General features: G+C 36.0%; 1 protein-coding gene across 2 annotated transcripts in view; it reads right to left on the bottom strand.

Moving 5' to 3' along the window:
* Nucleotides 1-13,173: 13,173 nt before the first annotated feature.
* TBC1D19 (TBC1 domain family member 19) overlaps nucleotides 13,174-22,670 on the bottom strand; it is a 46,034-nt gene continuing 36,537 nt past the window's right edge. For both annotated transcript variants that reach the window (XM_058803597.1, XM_058803598.1), the window contains exons 15-21: nucleotides 21,258-21,302; nucleotides 20,053-20,085; nucleotides 17,578-17,687; nucleotides 16,287-16,378; nucleotides 15,437-15,552; nucleotides 14,525-14,595; nucleotides 13,174-13,539 (exon numbers count right to left, since the gene is read on the bottom strand). In XM_058803597.1, coding sequence (XP_058659580.1) covers nucleotides 13,465-13,539; nucleotides 14,525-14,595; nucleotides 15,437-15,552; nucleotides 16,287-16,378; nucleotides 17,578-17,687; nucleotides 20,053-20,085; nucleotides 21,258-21,302 — 542 coding nt within the window. In that variant the 3' untranslated portion in view covers nucleotides 13,174-13,464. The remainder of the gene's footprint in view (nucleotides 13,540-14,524; nucleotides 14,596-15,436; nucleotides 15,553-16,286; nucleotides 16,379-17,577; nucleotides 17,688-20,052; nucleotides 20,086-21,257; nucleotides 21,303-22,670) is intronic.

The raw sequence follows: 22,670 nt of genomic DNA, 5'->3' as shown, positions 1-22,670 counted from the left end.
AAAGTTAAAGTTGCTTTGTTTCCAAGTCTGCTCCAAGTACAACCACCTACCCCCAAGAAGGTCTGGCACTGACACATGCACATTGTTGACAAAATGTTGCAACAGCATTTCCCAAAAGTGCCTACGTTTATCTTTCTGCAGGGAGCAAACTGGTCTCGAAGCCTTAAGAGTTCAGCCATTTATGTTACTTTCTGTCACGAATCCTGATGAGTATTAATGGACTCCTACAGTCTTGGTCAAATTTTCTAAGTGTTCTTTGCTGTATGGATAACCTGAGAGGCTTTTATGTGAGTTCTGTCCTGCATTCTTCCATTGATCTTCAGAGCAGAAAGCTTTTTTTCCCTTTTATTAATGTGTATTAACTGCTTTGAGTTGCCTTTCCTGTTAGCAATTTTATCATTCACCTAGCCTTAATCACCACATTGATTTATCTGAACAGAAAAAGGGAGGAGAAATATTCTTCAGAGTTGTTTGATGCCAATAGTTCTTTCCAATATATACATTCAGCTAGCCCTACAGTAAACCTGAAGCAGGTCTGAACAATAGAATAAAGGAAAAATAATATTTTTTTCTGCCCTTTAGTGCCATTTGCAGTCTCTCCAAACTAAAAGCTGTGAATGCTCTGGGTAGATGAGAAGACTGATGAGGAAAAATGAGCCAGACTAATAATAACAGATGAGAAAGAAACCTGGTGGGGAAACAGAAACAAAGCACGAACTTGGAAAAAATGCTATAAGGTCATCTTAAAGGAAAGAAGGCTCAGAAATTAATACAATTTTTTTTTTTTGTTAAAAAAACAATGCAAATACAAACTGGCAATAAGTTCAAATTCAGATAAGCAATTCAGATTATTTGTAAGTTGTCCAAGAAACATTTGATTCTATTAGTGCTGTGAAAAGAAACATTCATTTTTGAATAGACTTGAGATTAAAATTCAAATGTCTTCTCTTGATTAGAGAAGTTATTTATATTTATTTATAAATAAATATTTATATTTTGAAATATTTATGTAAAACTTTCTAGTTCTCAGATTTCATGTGCTGATAAAATATCAAATGAAGGTGGAATTTTGTAAGATATATATTTGCCAGGATGAGAGGGTCCGTTTAGGAACCCCTTCTTGGTTGTTTCTGGATTACTGAAGCTTATGTTGTGAGGAGGGAAACCTGTTAGTTCAAGAGGAACCTATACAAAGTATTTGAAGTGGTCCTGTCGTTCCAGCTGTTAATGGACTAAGAAAGTATGGGTCATAGTTGTTGTCTCAGTTCAATAAGAAAATTGAACTCAGAGAATGGAGGTCAGTGAAACATCTTCCTTATCTGATGGGAGTATTAGCCCTTAGGATCTTATCAGTGACCATGAGTCTAGATATCCCTCAAACAAGCAAATTCCCTGGTAATAGGCTAAAATGCTGCAAAAAATACAAAATCTCTTTCAATAAGAAAGAATGAGCAGTCATTAAGGGCAAAACAAGAGCTGCAGATCTGCAAAGAACTTTTTAATTAAGTTTCCTAGTTTGAGAATTTTTTTTTTCAATCAGCATTCTCACAGGCATTGCAGAAGATTTTTTTCTTTAACACTTATGGAGTAAAGACAAATAGAAAAGAAATCTTGGAACACACACACAATGTTCAGCAAGTGTTCATTGCAGCTGATTCTTGTATTTGCATAGAAGCTTTGCTTATCCTTTTTTCAAATTGTTGAGTTCTTTATGGGAACAGAAATGCCATTCCAGTTAGAAGATGTTGGCTAGGCAGACTGTGGTTGGATTCTGTTTATTTCAAAAATAAACAAAGACTCAATATGTTTACACAAGATCTGGAGGCACATCCGGAGATACCGAGTCTGAAGGAAAACAATGGCAGAATGAGGGAATAAAATATTTCAGGCAGCACTTGGATTTCTGGAATCTATAGTAGGAGCCAAACAGTTGCCAGGACACAATCTTACTGGTGGTGCAGGAGCAGGGAGGGACCTTGCTATCTTGAGTATTTTGGCTTGTCAAATTACAACAAAGTGATGGGTTGTTACATATTTTGACAGCTAAAGACCATTTGGAGCAACACAAAAATGGTTGTGGAAATGAATTACCTTACAGATTTAAGTGATCAGAAATATGTTAAAAACTACCAAGGGACAATCCTGGACATCATGATATGACAAAGTTCATAATCCGATCTACTCAGAACATACAGCTGGTTTTGCCAAAATTGATTGCCAGACTGTAAAAGTCCAAGCATCATATTAAATTTTAACAAGACTTTGATTGCATTCACAGTAAAATCATAATGGGTTCATTTGTAGTTCAAACTGTCTTTAAATGATCAGTGCAACCATTCCTGATGTTTAATGAACAGCAATATTAACACAACAAATCTATACATTAAAAATAAATTGCTGACTTTTTCACTCTTCAAGCAACGTGAGAATTGAACAAATTTCAACACAGAAGTGAGAGCTATAGACATGACTGGCCAAAAAAGGCTATCTTAGAGGGAATGGAGAACAGAGCATTTTACCACCAAAAAAAAAAAAAACCAAAAAAAAAAGATCCCAGTATGTACATAATATTTCTTTCACTTTCCCTGAATCTCAGCAAATCTCTAAATCTGCCATTACCTAAGCAGAGACAGTCAGTGCTTTGTGTCTTCTTATTCCCTCCCTTCCTGCTAGACAGGAAACAAGGAAAAGCACAATCAGGAGGTGATGAGAGTCACTACTGCACATGGCTACTTTTTATTTAATAACAAGCATATTGACCAACTGTGTGAAAAAAAAAAAAAGAATAAAAATCACAATTTAAAAAAATCACGATTAAAATATCATTTGGACAGAGTCATTTAGCACATTCTTGTGAGTGCAGCAAGTATTGAAGAATGCCTCCTGGGACACATTTGGGTATGGTTTTGCTCAGAGAAAATAGTTCCTACTCACGTGTAACAGGAACAATCAGAATGGAGTCTGAGGTAGAGGCATTCTGGGGATCAGTTTTCATTTTCTCAGTGCCTATAAAGTAACTGTTGCATTAAAAATAATGTGAGTAGTAACTTTCAAAATTTTTTTTGTCTAAATAAAGGCTTAATTCATAATATATAGAGCTGTTCTTTACCTGAATGAGCATGGTCAGAAAATGCTGTCAGATTAATTATTTACAATGGAAATCATTTGTCCCTTTAAGATAATATTTGGGATAAGAACAAAGACTATTTATGACCTTCTGAAGAAGCAAGAAGAAATTGGCAAAAACTTTTACTTCAAGTGTGGTTTTGATACTTTTAGAAGCTGTTGATTGAAAAGTGGAATGAGAAATCACTCAATCAGAAGTCAGAACTTCAGTGAGTAGGAGATTAGAGCAATAAAAAGCCTAGTGAACATGTGTATCATGTAAATAGAATTCCATTGTCAGTTGGCTTGTGGTGAATTGAAATGGCTGCTCTGAGGTCACAGCAAGCAGCCTGTTTCCTGGAATTTCTGCAGGCAAGTTGCACATCCTGTAAACAGGAGCTCTCTATATCTGTGGCATTGCACTGCCAGGTACCGTGAGTGACACAGACTGTAGTAAGTAAGATCATTCTCCAGAGGCAGAGAAAGCTGGTCTCAAATTACCCAGAAAGTTGAAGGACACATAAAAACCACTGCTAAGAAAATCAAACAATAGATATTTTTTCTTTGCCTCAGTTTTTATATGTTTTGAGTTGGGTAATAGAGGGGAAAGCATTGGAGACTGCATCCTCAGTTACAAGGTCATTGGATACAAACCATCTTCCTACTGTCAGAACACAACCCTGGCATTTGGTGTTATCACTTGCTACAAACAGCTGTATTTCTCACAAAAAAATTAAAATGAATTCTTAAAAAGAGTAAAATTTTATCCATTGCTTATGTTTTCAGAAAGAGTAAACACAGTTCATTTTTGTTACTGCTTGCTTTGCAGGTTGTGGTACTTGCAAGATTGTGTGCAATGTGCTAAGCTTCCTTGAGCATTGGAGTCTAACAAGTTTTCATGATCTTCCTTGGATCTGGACTTTTTTTTATTCCTTAATCTGCCCATTATGAAATTGTGACAGTTTTGGTTAGGATGAGACAAAAAGGTTCTGTATTCAGTAAAGTTTTTCAGCTTTCTGATATGACTTGTATAGGACAGGTCATATTTTTTATCTTCTACTTAATGAGTTCGAGCAGTTCTTTCTGAACTGTTTATAGTAGTTAATAGGAAATGCAGGGAAGGGCTCAACTAAAAGTCTAAATCTGAGACAGTCAACTCTTAATCCCTTTAGAATCAACAGAGAGTAATGGGAACTTCAGGTTGTTAATTTCTTACTAAAATAAGCATCTAAGATCTGAAGCTTTTCAAACATGGAGAGGAGAGGCAAATCAGCTTTCAGGAAAAACAATGTATGTTCTGTCTCTTATCCATTAGGAAATGACCAACTAACACTGCCCCTGATGCCTTTCTCTGTTTCCTGTTCTTGGGACACAGGAATCAAAATACCTTCTAAGCCTTACTGATATAACCAGAAAGCAGCCATAAAAGAAACTGCTCACTGCATGAAGGAGTTGGAATGCACATCCCATAGCAATGGGTAAACTTTTCCTAATGTTTTAGCATCTGCTTTCATGTTTATGCTGTAGTAATTTCAGAGAATGTCTTCAGAAAAAAAATGACTAAAGGGAGACTCAGAAGAGTATTTGGTTCCTAAGATGTGCTCCCACTGGGATTACCTGTGCTAGCACCAGCAGTGTTCCCCTTCCCCTGGAATTAGTGTCTGTCATCACTCAATACTGAAAGTTTTGGTATCACTTCAGAGGAGGTCTCTTCTACACAATCTCTCTGTAATCTGTAAGAAGAGACAAGCTCAAGAAACAGTTACCTACATGACCCAAAAAATTAGGTTCACAGAATCACAGAATGGGTTGGGTTAGCAGGGACCTTACAGGTCACCTTGTATGTTGCTAATGGCTCTGAACTGTAAAGGCTTGAGGCAGGTGTGACACCTATAGGGAGTTACTGGAGAGGGACTGCAGTAAAACATAAACTATGGCAGTGGGTGTTTTTCCTTAAGACAGGGTGGTTGCCTTGTCCTGAGAGTTTTAAGCTGAAAAGAACAAGTGGTGTACTTCTTAAACGCTACAAACTTCCCTTTTTAGATCTAACATATCTCACGGCCTGAAAACTCACAGTGAGTAAGTGGGCTAGTGAAAATTCAAAATATATTACATTATGGAGGAAATAGAAAGCTTAAATGCCTAGCATTAATCCTCACTGAAATCTTAATAAAGCACTGAGTCTTGAAAGAACATTTCTGTTCTATAATAGCCCTGCCTTTGAATGGCATGGTCCCACCAAAAGCAGAGTGCACAGCACTGACCTGTTTGCATTGGAACAATTTCCTGGGCAGTATCAGTAACCATCTCTGTTTAAATGTCTGGACTGAAGTCAGGAGAGAGTCATTTATCCTGCACTTGTCATTTAAAAATCTCACCATGGTGTTTTCTAAGAAGGAACAATGTCGCAGACATTTTTTCATAGAAATCCTTTCTTTCAGATTTATCCATCTTCTGGGAAGCTGAGGGCCCTGGAAGAAGAATGTAAACCATTGTTATCAGCTGCTGTGGATGCAAAGAGGATGCACCTGTGATTGGTTCATGTTCCACGTGTGCAGTTGAGGGCCAATCACAGGAGCAGCTCGGGGAAAGATTCCCTGGATACAGAACTTTGTTATTCATTCTTAGCTATTCTATTCTTAGCTTAGCAATCCTCTGCAACTTCTCTCCTTATTCTTTTTAGTATAGTAATAATATATTATATATCATATATCAATAAATCCAGCCTTCTGATCATCAACAAGGTTCTCATCCTTCTCTCACCCCAGTGACCTCCTCAGGTCGCTGTAATAGAACAAAACTTCCATCTATAGAAAACTGAAAAGATGGCTTACATTTGCATCAAGAACATACTAATTTCATTGGGTTGTGCCCAGTTTTCTGGAAGATCTACAGTAAATTCTATAAAAACTAAACTAAAAAAAAAGCCAGTTCAACTCAGAATATTTTTTTTATTAAACTGTCTGGAACTTGTGAACAAAAAATCTCCATCTATGAAGGGCTATTTCTTCTAAAACATTTTACATTGCATGTATTTTTACTGAAAAAGAAGGTGATATTTTCCTTTATAAAATAAAACAGACTGAACTGAGATTTTATAATAATGTTCAGAACTGCCTAGCAAGAAGAGTAGTAGCCTTGAGTTGAAAACACAGAACTAAAAATTACAGATCAAGCTTTTAAACTAGGAAAATACAAATACATATAATAATATACAAACACAAAATTAATAATTCAATGAAAACAAAAAAATCTCATCTGAATGGGCAAAGATGGACCTTACATGTCAGAGAGACTCATGCTCTTTATATTCAAAAAACTCTCTAGTTTCTTAAAAGAAAAAAATAAAAGAAAAAAAAGAAAAAACCCCTACAAATCTCAGGGGCAGAATTTCATCATTTTGCAAAGACCAGGAAAATCTGACAAACTAGATAAAACTGTCCAGCTGCTAACATTATGTATGACTATTGTAGATACCATGTAAGCTTTGCCCAGCTTGCCAGGTTAACTTAAGCCTAACTCTAGCCCTAACATTTTCTGTCTTTTCTCTGGAAACAGTATTTCACTTTGTCCTAGTCTCATGTTCTAGAATCCTGTGTAAAGATCTAGTGTATACAAAACAAAGAAGTTTATTTGTACAATCTCCCACCTTGGCCCTTCCCTCATCCAAAGCCTAGTAGTAGGGATGAGATTTCTGGCAATGTTTTCCATTATTTGCTTGCAAGTCAGTGCCTAACACTGCTGTGTCTGTGATTTCTTCCAAAGCCAAGGTGGCCAAGGTCTTAGACAGGTTTTTTCCAACTTTGAGTAAACACTTAGGTTATCACCCAGCCTGAGGAAATCTGCACTTCCTATGGTGCTTGCAGTTTCCCTGCTTCTCTTTCACTACTCCCTTCTACCTGAAATCCTGGCAGGCAATGCAGCACTCCCTTTGTCCACAGAGCTCTCCAGTGTCTGCATTTAGAATGGTCACCTAGGATGTTCAAGAAAACACCCTGGGCATCACTTCCTGCTGTTTCTGGAAGACTGCACTGACAGGAAGATCTTTGATATATTTGGCTTTCTAAGATTGCAAACCTCTCTTTAGGTCTTTATTAACCTAGATTGTTGCAAAGTCAAACATCTACCACTTCCACCTTTTAATTGTGTGTTTTCAAGACTGAATATTGATTAGCTGCCTAAATAAATAATACTTGCCCTAAACCAACTCTGCACTATAATCCTCATCCCTTATCCCCATTACCACCTAATGCAGGAATGGACTGATACTGAATTTAAAGTTTTTCCAGAATTTCTTTGTAACAGAATAGAAACATATTTCTCAGGGGAACCCTAATCAGAAAGTTTCCTATTTTTCTCTAAGCTGTAAACCGTAATTCCCATACAGGAAGTCCAGATTAGACAAGAACTATGTAAGGATATTTGTTGAACATAGCAAAAAGAGAAGAGAGAAGATAAAGCTCTGGAATAGAAAAATCTAGTGGTACAAGTCTGAATTTCAAAATTTATACAAACATTTCAAAAAGACATTTTCTCTTTTGTATGATTAACAAACTTATTCAAGCTTTTAAAATAAGAAAAAAAATAATTGTTCAATAAAGATGCAATATTAAGTCAGTAGAAGAAAGTTTACTTTGTTAAAAATACAAGTAGCAAATGATTGCTTTTTGTATTGAAGAGGTCAGTTTACAGCATTTGAACACCTTTTCCCTTTCTTTCAAGGATGGCTTTCCCCACAGTGGAAGTGCACTGGGTGAGGCAGAGGTGGCAGATGGGCTCTGCTGCCTCTGTGTTAATGGAAATGAGGGGCATTAATGCTCCTAACACCCCTTTCCCACGTCTAGCTGAAATGCTTTCAGAAACTGAGTCCAGTGAGAATATATCACAAACTAAAATGAGACATCTAATTATGTCTTAAGGTCAGAAATGATGGAGAGAACTTCACCAGTAATGTGAGTGCTGCTAGCAACTGGAACTTCCTTCACAAGCTGTAACTATGCCAGTTTTCCACAGTTAGAACTTGGTGTTAACATTAACGACCCACAATTGGGCTTCAAAGAAATCCTTGTTTTTGTAACCCAGATGCACTTGGAAAAAAGGGAGAAAAGGGAAAATGTTGTGACACTAGACTTATTATAAAAAAAAATAGATAAGAATTAGTACTGAACACATAGAAAATTAAATATTATTGCTTTTAATATTTTCTGCTGATTTACTATTTATAATTAGACTTATTAGGGTATAACTATCCTAAATAGAGATTTTCAGAAAAAAAACCCAAACCCATAGAATGTAACACTCAGAGATGTTGCTTGAATAAAATGAACAATCAGATACCCACTAAAACATATTATGTGAATAAAACATAATATTTTGCCGTTGACTATCAGATTCCAGCTTGTCTCTTAGCAACATGATACAGACTTTTTTGTTTAAAGCAAAGCACAGCAATTGGTCACATGCTTTGTCTTGCACAAAGTGTGTCTTTAACTCTTTTGTTAAATATTCCATTTATTTTGGTTATAATTCCAAAAGAAACAATTTGTTCAAACTGTTCAGCCAAACACAATGTCATTTGGCAAAGCACCATTGTCCTCCATAAAGCCAATTCTCTAGAGATAACTGTTTGCACATATCAGTAGTCCAACATCTACAACATGCTGATTTTGAAATCTGGGCACACTCAGGCCCCTCTGCAACTTTCTTCAGAGAACCTCAAGTTCACTTCCTGTAACCACCAATGTCTGACAAGACACAAAATCAGGTGAACTTCCCTGGGCTTAAACAGAGACTCAAAAAAATTGCCAAAAAAGCAATATTTCTCCCTTTGTATTAATTTTAAGGCTGATCCCTGGTTAGTATTTAGCTCAGTCAGATGGCAGTACCACTGTTTATTTGTTGCAGTCTTATAAAGCACGGTGATTAACCCAAGCCAAACATCTTGTCCTAACCACAGACTCATTCTTAATAACTGGAGACTTGTGCTGCACTGTGTCCTCCACAGAAAAGACAAGTATCCTGAGATGCTTCTCCAAAGCAAAATTGGCCAGTAATGCTGTAATTTGGTAGGTATACTATTAATTGCCTAATTTAAAAAATACTAAGCTGAGACATTTTCACAGTTTTAAAGCAGAGCACAACCGTCAAACTGCTGGATCAAAACGATCTTCCCTGCATTAACAATTTTGTTAAGGTACTGAAAAAGCTGAGCATAAAGTGTACAGGAAGAAATAAACCCAGCCTTTCAGTGATTTCAAATAGCAGCACATAATCTCTAGGTTCTAGAAATTTTGGTTTATTCTGTGGTTATTTGCTGCAATAAGTGATTCAGATCACAGATGTGCAGCCCCTCACTACACATGTGACTTTGTGCTAAAAGCCTGAAACCTCCAGAAGGGTACCTTCTGCCTTCTGTACTGATTGCTAAAGCTGTGAATAAACCCAAGTGCTGGAGTTGTCCTTCAGCACTTCTGAAAGCCCCCACAACAATGATACCTACTACCATTCCTATGGCTGCTGTTGGGGGAATTATTCCCAGGGGCTGTTTCTCCTGCAGTGCTGCCCAGTTGCACAGGAAGGCTGGCAAATACCCCCGTGCCCTCACCTCACCCTGGCCCTGCTGCACTCCCTGCCCAGCAGCTGAGCTTCCTGGGGCTGCAGGAAACCTGCAGGAGCTGCCTGGGCAGCACAAACACTGCTGCAGCTCACTGCCCTTTCTCTGTGGGCTGAGGGATGGAAGCTGCTGCTCCAGCCCATGCAAGCTGCCAGGCAGGGACAGAAAGGGCCGGAGGAAAAGAGGAAAAGGAAGCGCCCAGCAGCTCCCACTGCCCCAGCTGCATCCGTCCCCTCCCTCCCCCATTTCCTCACATAAAATACTGGACAGAATATTTTACTGATTTGTTAAAATATGTTGAAAGGCTCTTCCCCTTCCTCACTAAAGATACAGCCCTTCAGTTTTGCAATTTCAATATCTTTTATAAAATGCTTATTTTATTGTAAATTAACAGGTCATTGTATTGCTATGCCCAAAATGTTCTTTATATAGCAATTCTGTTTCAAGGAATCCCTTCAGACTTGTTGGAAGCATTTTATAAAATTCATGAGAAGATAGTAAAATAGGTGCAAGCTTCAGCATATTTTTTTTGCTGTGGCAACAAGTAGAAATGTGTCTTAAGCTGGAGACTCCTTGCAGCCTCTTCCCTTTACTGGGATATCTAACTGTTTCACAGTCTTTATAGTCTCATCATTTCTCATAATAAAATTTGTTACTATGACAAAAAAATCCACTAAAAATTATAAACCGTTCTAGTTATTCAGTTGTTCCATGACCCAGCCATCAAGATTTGAGCTTCAACATATTTTGGAAGTACTGAAGGAAGATAACTTGGGTACATTTTTAGACAAGCCTATTTACTTTTGGATTTTTTACAACAGTCTATTTGACATTATAAGAAACCCTTGACAGACCATAGCCAGAATCCTAAGGTAAGCAGCAAAATATTTGATCATTATCTATAAAAATGAAGACAACTGGTTCTTGTACTGAAATGTCAGTTTATATTGATTTCAGATAGGGAGGAATGGACCAAAACAATTTGACTGAATCGAGCCATAGGAACATTAAGCTGAGCCTGTTTAAAACAGTGTAATTATCAAGTTAGATATGATTCTACAATCACATCTGGCCATTACCTAAAACGGCAAAAATGAACAAAGAGTTTTAGGAATTTGGAAGTCAAATGGCAGACTTCAGATGTCAAGATGTTTGAACTGATCTCTACAGTTAAAGAATTAAAACTTCAATAATTTATACTACCTGTGTCTAAAACAGAAATATTTAGCTGCAGGATAGAAACCAATCATTTTAATATTAAATTAAATTAGTATTATTTAATTAAAGGAGATTAAAAATACAAGTATCAGCCAGAATCTGAAACAGAGTATTATGCTGGAACTAAATGAGTAACTGAGGGGAACATGAAAACAACACCACTTCAGTAAAAACATTTGAAAATAGATTTTAAAAATATATAAAAATCTAACAGTATAGTTGAAGCTTAAGGTGAAGATCTAGTTCAGTTTTTAATCTCATCCTAATCTCATTTTAAGGCACTTACACTCACTATTCCTGTATACAAGAAGGTGTGTGGGCACCCTCAGGAGCTCCAGGGCATCAGGAGAGGCACTGGTGCAGGACAGGCACAAGAGCCCCAGTGGGGAAGATGGAGGGGATGCAAGGCAGATGGGAGATAAAGAGAGACCATATTCTGTTAGTCACAGAACTGCTTGTTCAAACAAGAATCCAACAGTCTCTATCTCTGCCAAATTTATTGAAAATGAAAGAGAAGATAGTGCTCAAAAATCCTAATCTGGCAAAAGTTAAGGTACTGTTCAGATTCTGCACGGTGTATGAGCACAAAGCAAAGGGAATTAGAGGGTCAGCAGGCCTGTAGGGAATCTCCCTTGCTATTTACTAAATACTTTTAATTCTTTATAATGCCATGGTAACCTTGTAATGACCTTAATGAGCCACAATCCTTGTGACTGCTTTGTAACATTATAATTTCTAAATTTCTACCCAATTTACGGATTTTAGAAACTGCAAAATGCTGCATTTTTAGATGTAGATCTGAAGATGAAATAAGACCTTGTGGTTTATACACAAACTGAGTATCCAGAAATGCCAAGAGAAATTCAAGAGAGGAGAGAGTGCTCACCTCCTTTAGGAATCTACTCTGTAATCTTTAGCAAATCACTTAATCTTTCTACGCCTTCACTTCCCATATATAAAACAGGGTAATACTTACTGTAAAGGATAAAAGCTATCACATCTTTTTAAAAACCAAGTGTCAAAGAAAAACCTCTGGTTAAACAGTTTCAACAACTTCCTGCAAATATTAAGGAAAACGTCAGTTTTCTGTTATCCACAGCAAAATTTCCCCAAATATTCTCACACATTATATCTGCTAAGCAGTTTGATTCTTTATATAGGAAGTGATACCACCAAATCCACAACTTAACCTCTTTTTAAATTAGCCTTATAAATTTAGTAGTTCAGTAAGGTTCTACTAAATTATCATGACAGAGACAAGAAGATTCACAGACAAAGAGCTCATACCCCTACCTGGGACAACAGCTTAGATCACTTGTCAAATTTTGAGCAAAGTATGAAGGATTCATGTTTCACTGACTTACATTCAGTATGGCAAATAATGGCAACTACATGTACATAAGCATGTACATGTTCATAAACCAGACAAAGACAAAAGTCCTATTGCAAATGCAGCAACTACATAATCCATTATCATGTTTTGGCTTAGAGCCTTTTTCAGGTGTTGAGATACACTCAATCAAATCAGATTATTGATTCCAACTTTGGTATTAAACAAATCAAATTTTGTGAGGAAGACCTCACAAAAAGGTATGAGAGCTAGCAGATGATGCCAGCCTGACTGTAGTGACAATCCATCACACATCATTATGGGCAGGGCTCTTGCACTGAAGCCTGAGCTGTTGAATCACAGAGGCTGGAAAACTGTCAAAGGCCCTCCCAGAGAGGGTGTGGGGCACAGCAAAAGGACTCTTGGCATCATTCTCAGGACAATATTTTGTCTCATGCAAAGACTGGCTCCAACAAGTTCTGAAGGAAGCTGTGCTCAGGCCTTCTCTGCAGGGGAACACATTTTGTGCCTTTGATCTGGGGAGGAGTTCAGCAGATGCCTGAGATAGCTCTATACCTAATCAAAGATGAATGAGCAACGTGTCACTACATCTCTGTGTATGAAAAGAATAAACAGGAGCAGTTAACATGAGAAAGAACATGGAGAAAATTTCTGTGAAAAGAATAAATAGGATAGGGATAGCAAAATTGATGTATGATCCCATCTTTTCCTCAGAAAACAAGAAAAAATAATCTTGCAAGTAGAAGTATCTTTATTTTCTCACTTGACAGTATTGGAGATGATACCCTCTAAGCTGTGAGCCTGAAAAAGTAATTTCATATTAAAAGAATAAGAGCTTTTACAACTCTGACAATAACATCACAAAACTCAGATCACTAATTCCATTTACTTTATTTAATTTAGTATTACATGCATTTTAGACAGTGATTCATATTATTTACTTGCACAAGTAGTCATCCTCAATGTACAAGTAATAACCATTGCTTTTACAGTGGGATTCATTAGCATGCACTTCACACAATTGTGTGCAAAGTTATTTTTAGAAAATACGAAGGTAATTATTTCTAAACTGATTTTATACATGGGAGTTTCATTTTGGTTTTATGCAGACATTGCATAGTTGATGCTTAGCTTCTCCAGAAAGACTGGGATGTGGTACCACTATTGTTGAAACAGATCAAGTGACAGTAGCAAACAAGAAGATTTGAAGAAGAGGCATAACTTTCAGGGTTGAAAGGTCAGCAAGTACAGCCTAGGATGAAAATCAAAAAAGCTTGTTAAATTTGACATTTGAATCAGATTTCCTTAAAGCAAGTTAAGAAGTCAGGAAAATATTCAAATACTGACTACAATACTGCCAATAATCAGATGTGGACATGGGTAGAAACAAATTATACTGGTTTATGTTAGTACCATATGGCATAATTTTTCATTCTAACATTTCAAAGAAAAAACAGGTTTACCCAATGTATAGTACCCAAGTAACTTTATTTTAGCCTTTAGCCTTACTTCAAATATACACTGCATCATGGGTGAATAAGGAGTCTAACATTTCAACTTGTTTCTAAAAATAATTGGGAATTAAGAATCCTTATCCTGTGGCTTGGCTAGTACTTGTGAACTAAGTCCAATGTAATGCCTCAAATAATCAATGTCTTCTCATGAAAGTATGTTTTTAAAAAAGCCAAATAAAGTGATCACAAACTCTCAAAATCTGGAAAAAATCCATCACTGTATTTTTGAAAAAAAAAGAAAAAAATTACCAGGTGCCTATATATAGTAATAATATTCATGCCAATAACTTCATTTTCTTCATTTCCTATGGCAGTACACACAGTGAAACTGCAGATCCACACTGACAAAGGAATCTTGTAAAATTTTTGTAATTTGTAGAACAGAAGCAACTAAAATGTACTGAGGAAAAGGGTAGTACAAACCTCTGCAATATTTCAAAAACAATATATCCCACTAACACAGATTATATATTAAAAAAACGTAACTGTAAAAAATAATTTTATAACACTGCATTTTTATAGCAAATATGCTTTATTTCCTTTTACTCCAGAAAATCAGCATTATGTACTGCATGCTCACAATTTCCTTATTTTTTATCTAAGGTAAGAATTTAGGCAGAAAGATTTGCACTATGCATCATGTGCCATGTGAAGCTTAAGTTACTCTTACTGGCAAAGCATCAGAAACTATTTCAATCTCCTCTAAGTGAAACTTATCCTTACTTCAGCTGCAGCCAGTGATGTCACCTCCATCAGGTTGACTGCTCGGAAAGCAAACACAGCAGCTGCCAGGACTGAAAGAAAATGTCCAGTATTTAGGTTTCTGACCTGATAAGTAGTGATTAGAATTAATCTTGATATAAAATACCAGTTTTCACTTAGTTTAATTATTTTGATTCTGAAGAATTATATCAAACAGATGGCCGTGTTTGAGTTTCTTCAACCACTCTTTTAAACAGACAGGAAAAACACAACATTCTTTCAGGAAAGTGTGAGTTAAAATGCCTGAAAATGCCATCTGAGTTTAAGATGAATAGTTTTTAATTAAAAGGGACAAGCTGTCTTACATGTACAAATGAAACCAAAACATTTTCTCTTCTCATCAACTTTGTATTAAAAACTGACTCAACTGAAGATACATGTTTTCTTTAAAACATCCATCTTAAACCTTCCTAAACATGAGGGCATTATTTAGCTACAGAACTTTCAAAGTGTCTTAAAAGATGCCACTTCGAAGGAAGAAATCCAGCAAAATTGGGGGAATCTCAATTGCTTTAAGTACTGTAGAGGTAGTTGCCATAAATAACATGAATCTTGTACTTTGTGAAAGGTGATGAATTCATTTACCATTACCACTGAAGCTGGGAGAACATCCTGTGTTCTGTTCAGAGAGCACTTAGCATTTTTTGAGTATTGCCATTAAAAAAATTACCAGAAATATTTTTTATTAAAGATGCAGTACTCATTCAATTCTATTTTTCTAGATAACATATGCTTTGACATGTATGTAACCTGCTGTCTGCAGGTTGTCAAAGAGCAACTATTTTCTTGTCATCACAAAATACATTGAAGCTAATGAGTATTTGCCGTACATTCACACATACTTCACATATTTTGTAAAAATAATTCTATTACCAGCAAGAATTTCTAGAGAATTGTATCCCAGGATTCTGTCCCACAGAAGCAAGAGCTGGTCTGTAGCTAAATAACCAGAAAATGCTCGTACCATCCATTTAAATGAAATTCGTAGCCTGCAAACAAGTGACAAACAATGGTTATTATATTTCTGCCTCCCATAATGACCAGATTGTCTATAAATTGAAAATATTTCATTATCTTTCTGCATTTCTCTTCCAGGAAGAATAAGCATTTTCTCTTGCTGCAGTAATAATCAATATTTTAATTTGCAACAGCCATCATAAAATTATTTAGCATCTCATTTGATAAAGTACTAATATCATTCTCATAATCATTCTGATCAAACAATCACATCAGAGTGATCTTCAGCCATTATCACCCTTGATGTTTCATCCTTTCTGCTATTATGCTATTAAGATGGATACCAATTAAGACAAAACGGTTTTCAGGTTCTGCTGTGCCTGGTGCCATGAATTCATTACTGAATGACTCTTGCTCTCTTGCCTCTTCCAGTACCTTCTGCTGCAACTAACACATCTCTGTGTCTTCTGTCCCCTAGGAAATACATCACTTAGTTCCATCAGATACAACATGAATTACTGAAATTTAGCTGAATAATGCAGCATTGAGCATTTCTCACAGAGCAATTCTCTCTCTTTCACAGAGTATACAGAAGAAATGCACAAAGCACAGATATGCAAGTTAGACAAAGCACTCCATCTGACTCTTAAGGAAAAAAGGAGCATTGATGGTTATACTTTTGTGTAATTTCCTATAGATCTTCAATTAAAACACTACAGAACAGCATTTTCAGAATATTTGTAACAAGTCAGAAAGAAGTTCTTACGGCTGAGCTCCAATTTCTCGGAGGTGATAGAAGAGCTGGGGCAGATGAGTTTGTAGAAGAGTCTCAAAAAGCAAACACAATGATACAATGCCCTAAAGAAACAAGATCATATAATGAATACTAACACTCATCCTATTAAATCTGGGAAAACAGTAGCAGCATGTAAGTGTGCATGAACTTTTAATTCGAGCAATAAAATACTATTAATGATACAGTATTCAACTCAGGTGAGAAAGGCACAAGCAATTATAATACCTTGTCACTAAAGCCTTGCTCCTGAAATTCCATGTATGTATTAGCAACATAATAAGTTCTGATAGTCCTTTGCAAGTCTGAGTTACTTATAGTGTTTGTATGTCAGGTTTCAAGTATTTAATGGGTTATTATAATGTAACCTACTTGAAATATTTCCACTTTGGTGAAACAGACCTCAGTTACATTAAAAAATAAAGGATGTGAGAAAAAGTATCTCTCTGATAAGTAAAATGAAACAGCAATAGGGAAAATTACAGAATTAGTTAAACATAAACATATTTTTAAAGTTGTTTCAAAAACTACCATGGAAATTAATAGATTCTTGTTTGACCCCTTCCTCTGCTATTAAAGATGGAAAGCACAATACATAGCCTTGAAATGGTATACCAAGGACAGGATTTTCTTTTAACCAGGAAATATTTTCAAAAAGCAATGTAAATCTTTTTGAAGGAAAAAAGAAATATCTACTCTGTTTTATTCTTCACAAATAGAAGACAAGCCAATATTTACAACTCTTGTACATTCAAGACAGCTGATTCTGGTCACAAACAGACAAATTATTTAAACTCATCTGATAGTACTAAAAAGCACGTGCTGTCATACCAAGATTCTTCAGTTAAAGAAACAGACACTAAATTGGTATAACAGAAACAATATCTCTCTACATATATTTTAGTCCCTTTACCCCAGACAATATTTCAGAGTCCATTTACAAATCTTTAATGAAGGTGAATTTGTGTGACTCTTTGAACTGAGAAATCTATTGGATTAAAAATCTTGACTCTTATAAAAGACCCATACCATCATCAAATGAGAACTTACTATTTCAATAAGGTACATAATAGTAAAGACTAACATTGACATAGAAAACAACAATATCCAGACCTGAATTACCTAATAATTTTTCCAAGCTTGCCTGAAATATTTTAGTATATTTAAAAGGATACTTTCAATCACACAGAAAACCATGCTATTTATTATTGCTCTGCAGCAAACAGGATATCAAGTGAGTGATTTTAATTCCTAATGAACTTACAGAGGGATGAGAAGAGATGGAATGGAGTCTGAAGAAAAAACGCACATACATCTCACGGAATATCTGATACAATTTGGAAGGTTCATGGTACAGAAAACAAAGTGGAGCAACTGAAAGGATAAAAGAATTATAATTGACTCAACACTGTAAACTGCAAAAAGAGTTCAATGATTAAGCGCATGAAGTATGAGGAAAAGCCAGGTAATTTATAGTACCACAATTTACAAAACCAGTACTAAACCAATTACTGAGAAAGAAGTATTCCATCACAGTCTATCATTTAATGTAAAAAGTCAAAAAAGGGAGTGTGATACATTCTACATATTATTCCTACATATTTCAAGAAGCTAAACCAATTAGAACCTGCTTACTACAGTGCTGGCTTCTGAACCATAAGAAATATGCTGTAAGGAGAGCACCCCTGAGGTGTAGGGCAATGTGAACAGTGCAAGTTTTTGATTAAACTGTCTCTAACTTTCAGTGTGCCATGGGGCCAGTGACCAGCTCCAAATTGATGCCCTATTTGTAAGACTGCTTGAAGACAGATATTGTGAAAATTAAAATATTACAAGAACAGCTTTTGGTTGCCACAATAACATCACTGAGTATGACAAACTCATGGAGCCATATTTATTTCTTACAAGATCTGTAAACCATGGACATCTGGTAGTTTACTGTTTAGAAGTCTTCCAGCAGACCTGATTCAAAATAATTGATTACATTTGTAAAACAGCAGCTGTGAAACTTTGCTTGTTTTGTAAAAGTCTAGCATATAGATAAATCTGTTATATGTATGTGCTGCTCAAACATAACCATCATTTCTTGAGACTGACAGTCCATACACTCAGTGCATTCCCACAGACAGCTGTCATACCTTTTTGTGAACAGCCTTTTGATCTGTCCAGTCATCATGCTGACTGCTTCACTTTACGGACTTAATCATTTTAGCTGACAGTTTACATTATAACACACTCATAGTTTCTATCTCTACATTCACCTTCCCCTCCATTTTATAATAAGCTAGGGATATGGATATATTTATCTGTGTATGTATGTACACATACACACAGAGATATATGTACATTTCTTAATATATGTACGGATATATGCGTGTGTGAATTTATTTTCTCATCTAAGTATTAGACAACGTGGCTTAATAACAAAAATGGTGTCTGTGTATGAGAAGTGGGGTGCTAAGGTAGGGTGAGATGTTCACAGAAACATGTATTTCCACAGGGGCCAGAAAAGCAAAGGGTGTTACCCGTGCTCATGTTTTTAATGCTTGAAGATGGAGGTGGAAAACTTGTCAGTGTGCACATGTACATAAAGGCCTGAAGGGTCACAGAACAGCCTCTGACAGCTGGCACCCTGACAGTGAATGCATGCAAACAGGAAAAAGGGTATAGGATTTTCCTAAGGACCCCAACACTTCCTCACAGCACAGCATAGGATACAGCAGATGCTCTGCTTGGTCCCAGCCCCTGTAGCCACAGTCTTGAGCTACATTACCATCCTTCTGCTGCCTTGCTGTCCACCCTTCCCCCTTCTCACAGCCAGCATATTCTGAGCCTGTGCAAAGAGCAAGGACAGGAGGGAGGGAGGAAAACTCACACCTCTATTTGGGAGACTCTGTTCTCAAGGGCAAAGTCAAATCCAAACATTTTGAAAAGCAGTTCACACAGAATAAGTGAACGTCTCTAAGCGAGTCCCCAAGGAAGAGCTTGTGTCTTAAGTGCTCATTACTCCAAAGACTCTGGATTCCCTACTCAGGTTCAAATTTGCATTTCATATTTCAATTCCATTATTTTAATGACTGCATGTGATGATTAAATTTCATTATTAGCAAAATATAGCATTTTAAGTATAATCTTAAAATCTGCTTGCTCTGTGATGCTACGAACATCTTTGATAAACCAAAAGATAAAACTGAAAAGCTGAAACATCTAATCTCACATCTGCAATAGCTGCAATATGTCTGTAACCCCAGATTTTTCTACTTTTTTTCCTAGAAATCTTGTTGATATTTGTGCTTTCCTCTATGAAGTAAATTAGCAAGCATTATGTTATGTAATGCTCTTTTAACATCTCTTGTAGGTAAATGTAGAGAGCAACAGGCCCTTCAGATTATTTATGTTTTTAAGACCTTTTTCCATGGGTAACTTGGTCTATCCAGAAGTGAAACACAAGGAAAGAGCACTTTCTTGGTAAACTTTATGCCTCTATTCATATAGATTAAGATGTGTAGCTTAGCTCAGCTATTAGCTCTCAAAGAAGGAATTCCCACATGGCAACAAGCTGTAATATGAGTAAATAAAATAGCCAGAAAGTTTAAAAATGATATTCAATAATCTTCATACACAAAAAACCATAAAAGCACATACACAAGTTTAAAAGTTGCAGAAAAGTATATACAGCTTTAAACTTCAATATGAGGAAAAGTAATCTGAGCTTTTAGCTTATGAGAATCACACTTACCATACATAGAAAAGCCATGGAAAGGAATTACACCTGCAAAACAAAAATATTTCTTTTCTTGTTCTTTAATAATCCTCTTTATGCATGCAATAAATATTATTCCCCCTCACATTATCAAATTGTATTCTGCCTACATCAGGAATAAAGTATTTCCTTGTCTCCATCTTGTACATACCTAAGTACAGTATCAACTATGTCAGTACAACCAATGACATGCTTAAACACAAGCTACAGTTCCTAGACAGTCAAGTAAAGCTCAGTTTCCATGAAGCTGATACACAGAGGCTTTGCTGATAACAGAACCTAATTTCAGATAAATGACAACCCATAAATGTCACGCACTGACAAGAATGGAGTAGGAAAAAAAGGAGGCCAAGACCTCTAGTAATTCATGTAGTACTCAGAACATTCACAGTACTTGGCAGTGGTAGCATGACAGCTTGCTCCTCCTTCCCAGCTGATCTTAGCTCCCATTCAGTGGATTTTATATAACATTGCTAACAGGTGGCTGCTTTGGCAAAAGATTGTAGTAACAATGCTTCATGGCTACAAAGCTGCAGGATTTGCAGAGGCAAACACAGAGAAAAGCGAAACAAAAGTGTGTACTGCAACTGACTACACTGAAATACATAAGACAAAAGACAAGGCCAGAGACACAGATTTAGGATTGGTGACATAAGGCCTTGAAAGCAAGAGGAAAGAGCTTGAAATACAAATGGAGGGAAAGGATTCAATAAGGGATTAAAAAGGTCAAGATAAGAGCTGAAAAAACCAATTTTAATAACTGAAGTTATAACAACAGCAATGATATTAAAATTACATAGATCTGTTGTGTCAACACACATTTTAAAAGGAGAAGACTTTAGGGTGTGGTTTGTTAAGTACTGAAAAGCTGGGAGGTCAGCCAGTTTCATGATTTATCATTCAAACCCTCTAAGTGCTGATACAAGACTCAATACAAGCTGCTGCATCACAAGTTGTTTTCCTTCTCCTTACCACACACAAAGACAAAATCTGTTTGTGATCACTGACACGAGGCTGAATGTGGGTTTGGAGTAGCTTCCATCCAGCTTACTCCTTTAAATTAATGAATTTCACAGAGTAATAGCCAAACATAACTTGCAATAGAAAAAGAAAATATCATGCATTTGAGAAAAAAAATCTTTCCAAACTACCACTAGAGGAGGCAAGAGTATCATTCATACCATTTGGAGGATAGAAAACAGCATATTCTTCCATTCCAAGTTTTCCTGTGAATCATCAAACCACAAATAAAATGTCATTAAGCTGTAAAAAGGTATAAAGATTTAAACAATTTAAATTAAAAAGTAGATTTTCAGCTACAATTACAAAAATCGTGAATAATTACATTACTGAGCATCTGACATTGCTCAAAGTGTGGCAAGCAATGCAATGAGACAGGTACAATGTCAGATATAAAACTGAAATGCAGCACCAATAAAGAAGGATGACAAACAACAAAAAAGAAAAGCAAAATTTCAGCAAAATTTAAAAATTTTCAGTTCTATTGAGATTCTATCTGGGTGAGTCTTAGGAACTCTAAAGGTGTTTGCTGCAGACCTGGATGACAGGGAAGCTCTAGGAGGGAATAAGGGCAGACTGACCTAGGGACAGGAAAAGCCTTCAAACAGATAAAAAAATATTCAAGGCACTGTTAGGTCTGCAACAGAGGAAGATGGATGTTCTGATGTAACAAACAAATATTTAAGTAATCTGCTGGATACAAAAGAATTAAGTGAAGAAAATCACTGATCATATAACTTTTCTAACTTCCCTGCAAAATGAACACATTATTAAACCATATTTTAACTATAGAAATTATTAATCCAAAATCCATTAATAAAATTTAACAATTTATTTAGAAATATAAGTGTGATTAAACATAATTACAACTAATTAATACTTGCAATTATTTTAGTTCTAAAATGAGAACATTTAACTAAAAATTTAATTAATTACATGAAAATTTATAGAATATTCTGTGTACTCTATTTAGTATTTACAATAGACTTCAGCACATGGAACTTTTGTCACGTTCAATGGAATCTGCACCTTGATATTTTCCTATAGCATAAACTGACTAAAATAAGATAAAAATTAACCTACAAAATTCCTGCCTACTACCCCATGAAAACAAAATCCACTATTTTCCAATTATACAAATGAATTGCTTCATTAAACTAAAAATTATTTTCTCCTTTTCCTTTCAACAGTTTGCTTGTTGTGCAAACAGGAATTATAATCTGGGAGGATGAGTATTTTTAGCATAAAGTACATCTCTTGGAAAATCAGCTAAAAATAGGACGTACAAGCCTTTAGGATTTGCACTGCACAGATTTAGGTATCAGCAACATCATTCCCAGGATTTGTCTAGGAATATGCAGGATGGTCTCCACTGTGTTTCTGGGCTGCCACAGCTCTGTGTCTGAAGTGAGGCCTGGGATCCCACTGCTGTTTTGCCCTTTGCTGATTTCAGGGAGTAGATAAAGAAAACTCCACCATTCAGTGAAAGACAGTAAAAAAAACAATAAAAAAGAAATTTAAAAATTGAAAAAAACATTACTTATAGTGACATAAGAGGCAGCAAGATGAAAACT

Source organism: Ammospiza caudacuta, chromosome 4 (assembly GCF_027887145.1).
Source record: "Ammospiza caudacuta isolate bAmmCau1 chromosome 4, bAmmCau1.pri, whole genome shotgun sequence".
In the NCBI taxonomy this organism is placed as follows: domain Eukaryota; kingdom Metazoa; phylum Chordata; class Aves; order Passeriformes; family Passerellidae; genus Ammospiza; species Ammospiza caudacuta.
The sequence above is the reverse complement of the archived record's forward strand: the minus strand, read 5'-3'. Positions and strand labels throughout refer to the sequence as shown.